The 13,118-nt window shown below is 39.1% G+C and overlaps 1 protein-coding gene, 1 long non-coding RNA gene and 1 pseudogene across 2 annotated transcripts in view; 1 reads left to right on the top strand and 2 right to left on the bottom strand.

Moving 5' to 3' along the window:
• Nucleotides 1-3,563, bottom strand: part of LOC132067653 (rust resistance kinase Lr10-like) — a 12,165-nt gene extending 8,602 nt beyond the window's left edge. Inside the window, exon 1 of the mRNA XM_059460949.1 lies at nt 2,951-3,563. Coding sequence (XP_059316932.1) covers nt 2,951-3,125 — 175 coding nt within the window. The 5' untranslated portion in view covers nt 3,126-3,563. The remainder of the gene's footprint in view (nt 1-2,950) is intronic.
• LOC132067654 (rust resistance kinase Lr10-like) lies at nt 850-2,857 on the bottom strand (annotated as a pseudogene).
• Nucleotides 3,564-8,588: 5,025 nt separating the features above from the next.
• LOC132066738 (uncharacterized) lies at nt 8,589-9,438 on the top strand. Its single transcript, XR_009416928.1, has 2 exons — nt 8,589-8,958; nt 9,048-9,438. It is a non-coding gene; the product is annotated as an uncharacterized LOC132066738 (long non-coding RNA).
• The last annotated feature ends 3,680 nt before the right edge of the window (nt 9,439-13,118 follow it).

Raw genomic sequence — 13,118 nt, 5'->3', positions numbered from 1 at the left:
GAGTTGGTCTTGACGAAACCAAAGAGAAAACGCGCATTGGCACTAGTGGCACATGCCCGATTGTGATAGTGCGAGATGGGGTAGGAGTAGATCCGTCTAGATGACCAAAAAGATCATGACCATGCATAAGCATGGAAAATTGCGCCTTCCAAGTTGCAAAGTTTGGCTGCCTTGTAATTTTATTGGCAATTGGACGATTGATTAAATTGGATGACCATCGCACCGATATTGTTGTCGTTTCATTAACGACTGCAGAAGTGTTGGCCATTTGAGGAGGGTGGGTGGGAGAGAAGAAAAAAAATAGGATCTTACTCGTTAGAGTTTGTTAAGGCTCTTGATACCATAAAGGAACAAGATAGTAAGGCAGAAAACTTCTGTTACTCTATTGCTGAAAACTGTAGTAAATATACACGATTAGCCTAACAGTTTCCTAAGCTAACTCCACCACAAATTGAGGAGAGAATACTAATCCTAATTAACAACCAGCTATAGACTTAGTCAAACAGTGAAAACTAGCAGTAAACTAATAGTAAAATCCAGCAGTAACTAATTCTAACTAATGCACTGATAATCACCACTATTTAGTAGTGACACTACTTATCACGTATGAGCCATACTAGGATTTGCATTTCAGGTTGATGAATATATAAATGCCTAGAAAACAAAGAAATAAGAGAGCAGAAAGAGAACTATCATGTTTTGCTATCATGTTTTGCAATAAGAATTTGCAAAGTACTTATGGATTGAGAGGTCTTTTTACTCTTCTTTCCCTTTTTGTTCATTGAAATCTGGGAAAACTTTGCATTTTGATGACGTAAACTCGTAAAGTCATTAGATCCTTTCAACTTTCATGTAATAGTTTTACATCCCCGACGACTAATTATGCAATACAAACTTAAATCCTCATTGCTAAATATATTCATTTCTCTGAAGATCTGGACAGATTATTACAACATCGGTTAAACCAAATCTTTCTTCTCTTGCTAGTTAAGCACCCGCATATGCTTCTCCTGATAATCAACTTAATGTTTATCTACTCCACCAAGATACTTCTGCATATTGTCACTAGCTAGAGAATGCCATTAAATTCATTTACGAAGATTAATGTACCATCTGATAAGATCCTATGCAGTAGTTGTGAACTTCCTTCAGACAAATCGCTGATATTTTTAGCGATCAATCATTAAGAAATATATGATTCTACATCCTTTAAGACTCAAGGACATATAAGTACATTGGATACCAAACTTAACAACCACTTCTAAGGAGAAAATAGAGACAACTGTACCTACTTTTACTAAAATTCCATAACAAAAATGAGACTACACAAATAATAGCTGACATATCAACAAACAAAGCTTAGGTCAATTCTACTGCTGATGAGGTCAATTCTAGTGCTATGAATCTACCTCTGTTCTTGAGGGAGAATATAGGTAAGGCGTGGGAGGAATTTGCAAAGAGTTTAGGTTCCCCTCTAACATTTCGACAACCTTAGTCATAGATGGTCGATTTGAGGGACCAGTTTGGACGCACCATAGACTTGCTATCACCATCTTTCGTGCACATTCTTTGTCCTCTTCATTCATTATCCCAATTAATTGAAGTTCTTCATCTAGTTCAATTCGTTGACAGAGCCATTCTGGAAAGTAGATTTCACTCGTATGATCAAGTCTGGTGTCAACATTTTTTCTTCCTCCAACCATCTCTAGGACCATCATTCCGTAGCTATAGACATCAGACTTGTGAGAGACACCTCCCAAGTTTCGCAAACAATTTCTGGAGCAATATAACCAATAGTCCTCTGGCACCTAACATTGACACAATGCTCTCCTTTTTCATGCATAGTTTGGCAAGGCCAAAGTCAGAGATCTTAGGACAAAAATCTTCATCAAGCAGTATATTATGAGGCTTTATATCAAAATGTAAAATCCGAGTGTTACAACCACGATGCAAGTACTCCAATCCTCGAGCAATGCCTAGTGCAATTTTGTATCAGTACTGGCCAATCCAATTGGCGAACTCGTCGGATATTTCCTCATAGATAAACTTTTCAAGAGATCCATTTGGCATGTATTCATAAACGAGAGCTCTTTTGCGACCCTCAAAACAAAATCCCACAAGGCTCACGATGTTAACATGTGATGTCCTGCTAATACTTCCCACCTCGTTAATGAAATCTTCACCACTGCCTTTCAGTTCTTTCAGGACCTTCACAGCCACATGCCTTCCATTCTGCAAACTTCCTTTATATACATAACCATATCCTCCTTGACCTAGTTTGTTTTTGAAGCGACTGGTCATCTTTCGACGTCTGAATAGCTGTATCTCTTTGGAGCATATGGCCCATAGTTTTTCAGAAATGCTTCAATATTTAGTGATCCTCAGCTTTGGTTTCCCAAAACCTGAGGTACTTGTGCCAGAAAATCTTTTTTCTGAAGCAGAAGAGCAAAGTCAAAATTCCAGTGCAAAAGAAAACTGCAACTGTGGAAAAAAAAAAAAAAGTCATGCACTGGGAAGAGTCTGCTTTTGGGACTATTCAACTAGTACAATTTTACAAAGAGAAAAAGAGCAAAAGGGGAAAAAGAATCGAAGGAATTTTCAGGGCAGTCACAAATTTAACAGTAGAAGAAAGAAGGTGTAGTTGCCTGTGACTATGACGAGCAAAGTTGTCCGAAGATGACGGTTTTTCAATGTTCCTGCAACACTAACATGAATAAATAAATGAATTACAGATGAAGGAACTAAGTATTCTACTTCAGTGATGCCTTCTAGGTTATTTGCCTATATCTCTCAAAGTGCTCCATCCTCACATAGATCCAGAGAATATTCTTATTCATAAAATATGCAGTTTGTCTTGTTATCTTTGCCTTTAACTATGAAGTGCAATGAAGCAAATTTCTTTGAGTATTATATCTCATTGAAGATTAAAGAGCAAGTTTTTCTTGGATACCTTTGCCTTCACCAGCAGAACAAAAAAAATTGTTGTTGCTGTCAACTTCACACCGTCCTCCTCTAGAATAACACTGATTACACTTATTAGATACCCTCCATCCTAGAGAAACTTCAGCAGCTAACAGATCGAACAGGTCGCTATTATTCGGTTTTGATTCAAAACCTGACGCCATATAGGCAATTGAATCATTGAACAGCTAGTAGGAAGAGTATATCCTGTAGAAGAAATGGATGAGATGTTATAGTATAATGTGAAACTTTCGCGGCCATTGTAGCTCTGAAAACCCTGGTAAGAGAAATCTTCTTGGAATCTCTTCTTGCTAGAATTGCATCTGAACAAGGTGAGGAAAGGGTAGACTGTATAGGTGATTATAGGAGATATTGGGAGAGAGAGATTTCTCTCAAAAGATTGACAACTCTTCTTATTCAAGAAATTTTCAAGAATAGGGTCCTTAATTGTGACAAAAACATTCTGCTTTGCAAGAATTTGATACTTCACTCCTTCCAATTCAATCATGGGATGTGGAGTAGCATCACAATCCACCTTGCATAATCCACAATCAGGTTGAGTGGGCTTGTAGAAAGGAAAGCTCAGAATTTCTGAACTTCCGCATTGGAATTTATCCGGACAGTTTGAATAGGGTGTGTTCTGTCCTTGAACTGAATCAAAGCACCACAGATGAACCAAAATGAAGACAAAGAACCAAGAAACTAAATCCATGATGAACCCTTTTTTTTAAAAGAAAAAAACATCAACTGCAGCAACAGATATAAGTACGCGTTTAGTGGTTGTATATATTACTGGGTACATTTGCAAAGACTTTGAATTTGAAATTCTGCAGAGACTGGCAACTAAGGATTTTTCTCCTGTGGTCAGGGGTCATTTTCACTTCTTTCTTTTTCGTTTCAAGATGTCATTGAAAAGTCTGTGCCTTAAAATATAGGCAACTTCGAAGGACCTTCATTGTTCAGTGGACTTCCTTTTTGCATATGTTTGACTTCAGTTAGTGGATTTGGAAACTTCCGAGAAAGCAAAATTAAAAGAAACTGATAGACTATGTAATAGTATAAATATTGTAAATATTCCCTTCCAAGTATTACAGAATCGGTCTCGTAATTTGTGGTATCATTCTAATTAGGGATACCTACTTTTGTATATAATAACTTTGATACATCAATACAAGGCACGGATTGATTTCCTACGTAATCGTGTAAAATCCACCTCTCTCTTTCTCTTTCAACCCTAACCCTAAATGGTCCCCTTCCTCCTTCCTCTTCTCCTCCCATGGTGTACAACAAAAATTTCCATTCCAACCGTCACGAATGTGAAATCCTTAATCCCAATCACTCTAGACATGGAAACCGGCCATTATCACGAATTTCAAAGTCCTAGCCCGCGTTCATCTCGAGCACATCATACCACCCACGACACCGCCGAACTCACCGCGTATGACGCAACAAGGCGCTAACTTCGCTCCGGAAACGCCTAGATGCGGTGGTCCTTCAACGGATATACGCCACCGTCTCCCATGATATTCTTACCTCTATTCTGGCTGATGATGTTGCCGAGAAGGCTTGGAATCGAGTTGCTCAACTTTTCCAAGATAACAAACACTCACGTTATTGAAACCGAATTCACCACCACAAAAATGGCCGACAATTACCCTATTACAATAGGCTCAAGTCTTCCGACCTGGGAAAACGTCGGGTCGCCGTCATCAACGTCCGGTGCGACTTCTCGCCGGCTTACCGAGACGTATGCACACTTTGTCACCACCATTCAACAGAAGATGTCTTATTTATTGCTCATATGATGATGCGGTACCGCCAAGGAACGTGCCCGCGATTCCAACCCCCGCGCCTTATTGATAATGACACTCCTCTCCAGCCCCTGTCACAATAATTAAGCTAACCGCGTGATAATAATCGTGGGGATTCCTCATAAAGCTAACAACAACAACGCCAACCGCGGGAAGCAAGGGCAGTGACAGGCAGATACAGCCACCGGCGGGGGGCTACTGCGCGCAATGCCGCCCCCGAAACCCTGCCCGTACCCGACATGGCCGGCGAGCGACCCGCCACGTCGCGAGGGCATTCTTGGCGCGGGTCCTCGGCCTCGCAGATTCCATGCTTCCTCCCAGAACAAGATAGGAGGCAGCCCATGCATGCTCACTTGCATCAACCGGATGACAATTGGTACATGGACACCGGCGACTTCTCACGCGACCGCCAACTTACTCTCACGTCTTATTTTAATTTGTACTCTTACATTGTTGGTAATGGTAGCACTATTCCAATTCGAGGCTATGGTCATACATCCCTTCCCCCACCTAATGCTCAATTACGTCTCCGCAATGTCTTGCTCCAAAAACTCATCAAAAACCTTGTTTCCGTACGTAAATTCACTAAGGATAATAATGTTTCGGTGGTTTGATCCCTTGGGTTTTTTACGCGTGGAAGGATTTACCGACGGGGGAGCCGCCTAATGAGATGTGAGAGCAGGATGAATTGTATCCTCTCAATGCCACGAATGGTCCACTCCACCATCCACCTTCTTGCCGCATCACCTAGCTTGTGGCATCTCCCGCCTCTACCAAAAAAGCTATCCTTAGTTCTCTTCGTAGTAATGCCTTAATTGAATGTAATAGGGCCCGATGATTTTTTGCACCTCTTGTCCTTTGGGGAAACATGTTAAATTGCCATTTTCGATTCGTTGTCGTTTACTACTATGCCGTTTGACATTATTCATAGCGATTTATGGACATCTCTCGTTTTAAGTTCTAATGGGCACCGCTATTATGTTTTCTTTTCTTGATGATTATAGTAATTTTCTTTGGACTTTTCCTATCTCTAACAAGTCCCAAGTGTATTCTATCTTTATCTTTTAAGGCATTAATACGGACTCAATTCGAAATAGACATTAAAAACATTCAATGTGACAATGGGCGGGAATTCGCAAATGGGCAATTTCAATCTTTTTGCGCCTCCATGGTATAAATTTTCGGTTTTCTTGCCCCCATACATCCCCTCAAAATGGCAAAGCGGAACGAAAATTAAATCCATTAACAACATAGTGCGCACTCTTCTTGTCCACTCCTCCGTCCCCCCTCTTTTTGGCATCATGCTCTCCAAATGGCCACCTACCTCCTCAATATACTTCCCACTAAAGTCCTTGGGCATAAATCACCAACCCAAGTTCTCTATCAACGAACCTCCTATTCTCATCTCCGGGTTTTGGGTGTCTATGCTATCCACTTTTCCCATCTACGACTATTCATAAGTTACAAGCAAGATCCACCCCGTGTGTTTTTTTGGGCTATCCGTTGAATCATAGAGATATAAGTGTTATGATTTGTCCACCAACAAAATCATCATCTCACGGCATGTCCTTTGACGAAACTTTTCCCTTCTCCAAATTGCACTCCCCTCCCCAACGTCCTATGAATTCTTGGACCATGGCATTTCCCCATATACCTGCATTTTCTATCTCCACCTTCCCGTTTTTCGGTCCACCCCTCCACCGCTCCCGGCACCGGACACGGCCCCGTGTTTTCCCCCCATTGGATCGCCGTGTCTACTTCCCCCACTGGCCCTACCCGTGACCGCCTGATGATTAATCCCACCCCGCGGTCACCGCCCGACCCTCCCGCATGGTTCTAGAGGCCAACGCGGGATTTTAAACCCAAACAACCTTTCAACTTAAATACTTCCGACCTTTCTCCATCTCGCCTCCCGCGAAATCCCGTCCACGCTCTAAATGACCACAATTGGAAAGCTGCCATGGTTGATGAATATAATGCTCTAATTAATAATAAGACGTGGGGAGTTGGTTCCACGTCCCCGATGTGAATCTTATTCGTTCTATGTGGATTTTTCGTCATAAAAAGAATTCTCGATGGTTCTTTTGAGAGGCACAAAGCCCGTCTTGTCCGTGATGGCGTCTCGACGGGTTGGAGTTGACCGCGACGAGACCTTCAGTCCGGTCGTCAAGCCATACTCTGTCCGTCTTGAGCATTGCACTTGAACACACTCTTGGCCCATTCATCGGTTGGATGTCAAGAATGCTTTCCTACACGTAAAATTTATATGCGTCACCTATTGGGTTTAAGGACCCACAAATCCCCATCATGTCTTGTCTCTTGAAGAAATCGTTGTGCGGCCTTAAGCAAGCTCCCGCATGGTTCCAACGCTTTGCGACTATGTCTCCACCATTGGTTTTTCACATAGCATCCGATCACTCTCTTTATTTATTGTCGAGGGTTCGACATTGCTTACATTCGCTATATGTTGATGATATTATTCTGTAAACCTTCCCTCGATGCTCTCCAAATCCATCATGTCTCCGCTTAGTCTTGAATTTGCTATGAAGGATTTGGGCCCTCTCATTTTCCGGGTATCGAAGTTACCCGGACTTCACACGGCATGTTTCTCTCTCGGAAAATTATGCAGACGCATTATAGAGCGTGCGGGCATGACGAGTAAGCCCGCCGTACACCGGTCGACACCAAAGCAAACTTGGTGCCACGGCCGGCCCTCGCTTGCGATGATCCCACCCGATATCGTAAGTTGGCCGGCGCGTTACGAACACTTACATTCAAAAACATCTCCTATGCGGTTCAACAAGTATGCCTTCACATGCATGATCCTAAGGTTGCCCATATGCATGCTCTTAAACGCATAGTCCGATACATTCAAGGTACTATTGACTTTGGTCTCCATCTGTACAAGTCCTCCATTGCCTCTCTTGTATCTTATACTGATGCAGATTGGGGTGGTTGTCCGGACACTCGCCGCTCCACCCAGTTCCGTGTCTATAACCTCCTCTCCGGTCATCCAAACGGCAGCCTACTATGTCTAAATCGAGTGCCGAGGCCGAATACCGTTGCTAATGTAGTATCTCGAGTCCCGTTGGCTTCGCAACTCTTCGAGCTCCGTTGTCCAATTCGGTCAACCTTAGTCTATTGTGATAATGTTAACCATATACCATCGAGTAATCCTTACCAACGCACTAAACATATTGAGACGGACATACATTTCGTACGTGAGAAAGTTGCCCGTGGAGAAGTTCGTGTCCTTCACGTCCCGTCCCGTACCCGTGCATCGCGTATATCTTCACTAAAGGTCTTCCGCGCGTGCTCTTTGATGATTTCGGGGACGATCTAGCGTACGACAACCTCCCCGCTTCGACCGCGGGGTGTGATAGACTATGTAATAGTATAAATATTGTAAATATTCCCTTCCTATGTATTGTAATCGAGTCCCGTAATTTAGGCTAGTATCATTCTAATTAGGGATACCTACTTTGTATATAATAACTTTGATACATCAATACAAGGCACGGATTGATTTCCTACAGAAACGCATTCAAAACGGTATGAGTGAATTTTTCCAAGTCCGGAACTTCTCTATATGCGGTAGATTAAACTCTTGTAGCGATACTCAAATTCAACTGCTAAAAATAGTACTTATCTATGATCCAAAATAGTTGTTATTGTGTATATTATTCCAAGAGGTTCAAGATATAAAGACAATTACAGATTTTATAGTGCATCTAAATGATGAATGAATCTAAGAAGAAAATCCTACTCTTCCATAATCTGTTTCACTTGTTCAAATTTTATTCATTTGAACATGATTTACTTACATTTTTGCAGATTTTATCCTACTTCTTTTGCTCACGTTATTACGATGATTATTGAGGTGCAATACCATGAGTATTTCCCGACCTGGGAAAACTATGACCGTCATGATATGATGTTTAGAGAGTCATGTAAACATAGACGCATCTTTTCATGTAAACATAGACAGACGCATCTTTATTAACATATGATGTATTTTTTTTATTGATAATGAACGGCAGCCCCTATATAATTTGCAAAAACATTTCTCATAGGCTCCTGAGCATGAGAGGCAGATAAGAGATGCCTTTAATGCACAAGCCAAACATAGACTATCCGAGTTTGCTTTGGGATGCTTAGAACAAGATGAAGCAACTCACTTGAATTGGTGATTTAAGTTATTCCATTTAAAGTACTCTTACTTTTTAATTCATATAACTTGTATCCTAATTGACATATGTTTCCTTTTATTTGCAGTAAAGGAGTAAGGGAGGGCCTCCCATGGTATATCAGCTCTTCAGGTTTAAGGATGAAATGTCAGCACGAATTGAGTCTTAAAGTAGAAAAGACATGGCTGGGTTTAGCAACACCACCGGATAGCCAAATTATTAACATTTGGCTTAATGTGGTTGGAGGACTAAATAAAGGGAGAGCATATGGCCTTTGTTCGGAGCTTTCGTTTATGGTGGCTCCTCGAGGTTATTGATTGGGTCATCCTTTTCGTAGTCCTCCGTGAATCAGGATGAGTTGGATGCCACGTGGAGACATGTGCAGGAGTTGAACAAAAGACGCAAACCAAAATGCAAAGGAGAAGGAAGCACTGAAGCATAAGGTGGACAGCCAAAATAAGGATATCAATATGCTCAAGGCTTAGAAAAACGGATCTGAGAAAGTAACAGTTTGACCCCTTCTCCCCTTCAGACCCATGATGACGATGATGACTAGTTGTATTTTTTATTTGTTAATGTATTGAAACAATAGACTAGTTTTATTTTCTAAACAATATGTAGTTTAAATTATATTTTGTCTGACAATTGTTACCACTTCTGTAATATCTTTTTGTTGGATATTTCCGTTCGTTTGATATTTTTTTTTTTTTTTTTAATGGACGTTTGGAGGTTTGCATTGTTTTTGCTGGATTTTGGAGTATTAATTATTATACGTGTTATAGTTGTGATTTGTTAATTGTTTGTTGAAACCTGAAAGTGACAAGTGATGTGAAAGCCAAGAAAATGGTACTGTAATGCAATGCGATCTCTACATTTTTGACTTCTCATAGATTGCTCATAGCCGTCCAAAAAGCTAAAAAAAATAACAATACAGAAATTATTATAATGCTGGACTCTAGGAGAGCGCGATATATATATATATATATATATATAATATATATAAAGAATTTCTTACGGGAAAGCGGTCGTAATAGGCCGCACTGAATTTACGAACATTCTAATGATTTAAGGAGTATCAAAGGGTTGATTTCTCCAACAGTTATACTCAACTAATAGTTACTATTATTTTAGAAAGCCACCTTTCTTCTTAATTATAATTTCCTTCAACAAAGAAAGTGACTTTCTGAGTATGAGATAATACCTATTAGTTGAGTAACAATCTGAAAAATCAACTCAAGTATTAATACTAGATGAAAAGGTAAAAAATTTATAAGTATCATCTTAGAACACGAATTACCATATAAATTAAAGTAATTAGATTATTATTTTTAGTTGTACACTTGAGAAGATACAATTTTATATAAATGAACTTAAACTTTTTCATTAACGACAATAAGATATCCATAGGCAACAAAATTGGAGTTGATATTTTGAGGAACACCAGCAAGAAACTTTTCTATAGTTCCTCAACATTTCTCACAGCCAAATCAAGAAACCAACCTGGAAAAAGATGCACAAGACTAAATCATTTAGATGTAACCATTCATAAATAAGGAAATTATCATTTACATAGGAATATGCCTTACTTTGGCATTTAAACTGAATTAATTCAAAAAAAACAAAACAAAACTGTGCAATGTAACATGCCAGTGGGATCAAGGTTGGTCAAGTTTTGATAAAATGATTTACAAGAGAAGTATTTTATTATTCTTGAACTCCGCTCTCTCAAATTGCCATCCATGAAATTTTTTCATTATTTCTTTTACATCATAACCGAAGTACATAATTCCCTATATTGATTGACAATATCGAAAATCGATAATGAGATGATGAAGGAAGTGCCAAAAAGACTAAACAATGTTTAAATAATTAGGTCTCTTGAAATCAAATGTAAATAAATATTCACAGGGTACTGACTTAGTAGTCCAAAAAATGGAGTTCACCGGTTAGAATAAGTTCAAGAATTTGCAATTTTTTTTTTTTGGCTACAAACTGCTTCTTTTTCATCCTTCATAATGATATGAACAGACACTGACAAAAAGGGGCTACTAAATTGTACCACACGATTTAGAATCATCGAAGGGGTTGCTCAATCCTAAAATCTGTATCTGTCAATGTTGTTGATTTAGAAATGCAGCCTGCCAGTTTTTCTCACTTTTATCTTACATAAGAGGCCACTTTCATGAAGTTTTGGACCCCTTTTACTTTTACCTACAATGAAATTACATTGAGAAGCTTTCTTTTTTGCAACTCATAGGCAGAACGAAAGGTTATCTTGAAACTTGTTTAACTACTACAGAAATTATGTTTAGCGGCAAAAGCTAACCTTTAAAGTGATAGGTGAATAAATGATTTGATGATGACTCACATTTTCTAAATCATCAACCATAGACAGTCAAAGTCCCAAACTTATAGCTATTCACCAGATGCCTGGGTTTGAATAAGAAAAACACAATAATGAACATTAAAGGTTGGAGTTGTAACACCCATTCCTAGGCTATACAAACGGTTACTATGGCTCATGAATAGACAAAAAATTACTTGGACTTAATTGCAAGAAAATTACTTGGACTTAATTGCAAGTATTACGTGGGCTGATATATTTGTTAATTAAATTAGTTAGTTTATTATTGTGTTACTATTATTATATAGTGAAATAGAGGAGAAAATGCCAAAAAAAGGATGAAAAAGATAAATATGATTCTAGGCCATAGAGAGGTGCCACATCACCTTGTCTATGCTTAGCTTTATATTATACTATATAGATATAGATTTTGAGATTGCTGAACAAAAATGAATTGATTTAGCTTCCTATTTATAGAAGAAAATCTTGCAAACTTTTTTAGATGCGACATAACTTATAAGTGTTTGTATGAACTACTTACAAGCTACAATATTTGATTGCAGTCCATCCACAACTTAATCCACAACTTAATGTATTCATGACATAAATGAGTTTTTAACAATTCATCCATCTATTAATTGAAACAACATAATTTTTCAGAATCTTGAATTTTAAAGTTGCAAGTACCAAATATATATGGCATTCTTTTTCCCTCGGGGAAAAAATATATGTTTTATTTAAAATTATAGTTTGAATCGACACAAACTATAAAAAAAATGTAAATTTTTTAAATTTGTGGTTTTAAATCTGCAACAATATTTATGTGGTTATAAAACTTTTGTACCTTGTTATTTTAAATATACCATAATATTTATGTATTTATGAGAACGTTTTTTTTAGAGTAATATGGAAAATATTGTCACACCCCTACCAGGAGTATGACGGGCTCCGACCCGTAGGTCGGGAACCACCTGACTTATCCGTTACCTTGAACATGATAAACCATAACTCAAAGAACACCTGCACGCAGAAAAGGCCCAACATAGGAATATCCGATCATTCAAAACATGTGTTCATATACGGACGACAAGGTCGCCACATCATAACGTATATCATAAAGCCGGCAAGGCTAACAAAGACATTATCTAAAGCTCAAAATAAGGCCGACAAGGCCACCAATATATTATACCATAATATGACCGGTGGAACTTTAAAACATCTAACCGTACACATACGTTTACGAGCCTCTACATAGATTTCAATTTATTATAAGGACAATACCAAATAGACGCAGAAGTGGAGTGCTCCCAGAATCCGCCGATAGAAGACCTACGGTCCGATCCGTCTCCCGCGCCTACCTGCGGGCATGAGCACGGCGTCCACAAGAAGGACGTCGGTACGAATAATGTTTATGTATGTAAGACATGAATAACAACATAATATAGATATGAAAGGTAACATGAAATATGAGAGATAACCTGTACATCTGGATGCCTCATAAGGCGGATGCCATGCATGCTCAGCTTTTAAAAAAAAAAAATTCTTACATACATATATATAATATCATCATCATAACGTACCCCTTTTCAGACTCTGTGTGTAACGTACCCGGCCTCTTTCGGGACTCGGTGTGTAACGTACGGCCACTTTCGGGACTCGGTGTGTAATACCAATCGATCGGTGGTTGCACAATAGGTGCGACCGGCCGACTATAGCGCGGCTCGGTGTAAAAATACATATATATATATATATATATAAAGCATGCATGAGAGCCAAATAAAAGCTATAACTACTTCCGAGTGACGTAAGGTCGGT

This window comes from Lycium ferocissimum, chromosome 8 (genome assembly GCF_029784015.1).
Source record: "Lycium ferocissimum isolate CSIRO_LF1 chromosome 8, AGI_CSIRO_Lferr_CH_V1, whole genome shotgun sequence".
Classification (NCBI taxonomy): domain Eukaryota; kingdom Viridiplantae; phylum Streptophyta; class Magnoliopsida; order Solanales; family Solanaceae; genus Lycium; species Lycium ferocissimum.
This window is presented reverse-complemented; position numbering and strand designations above follow the sequence as displayed.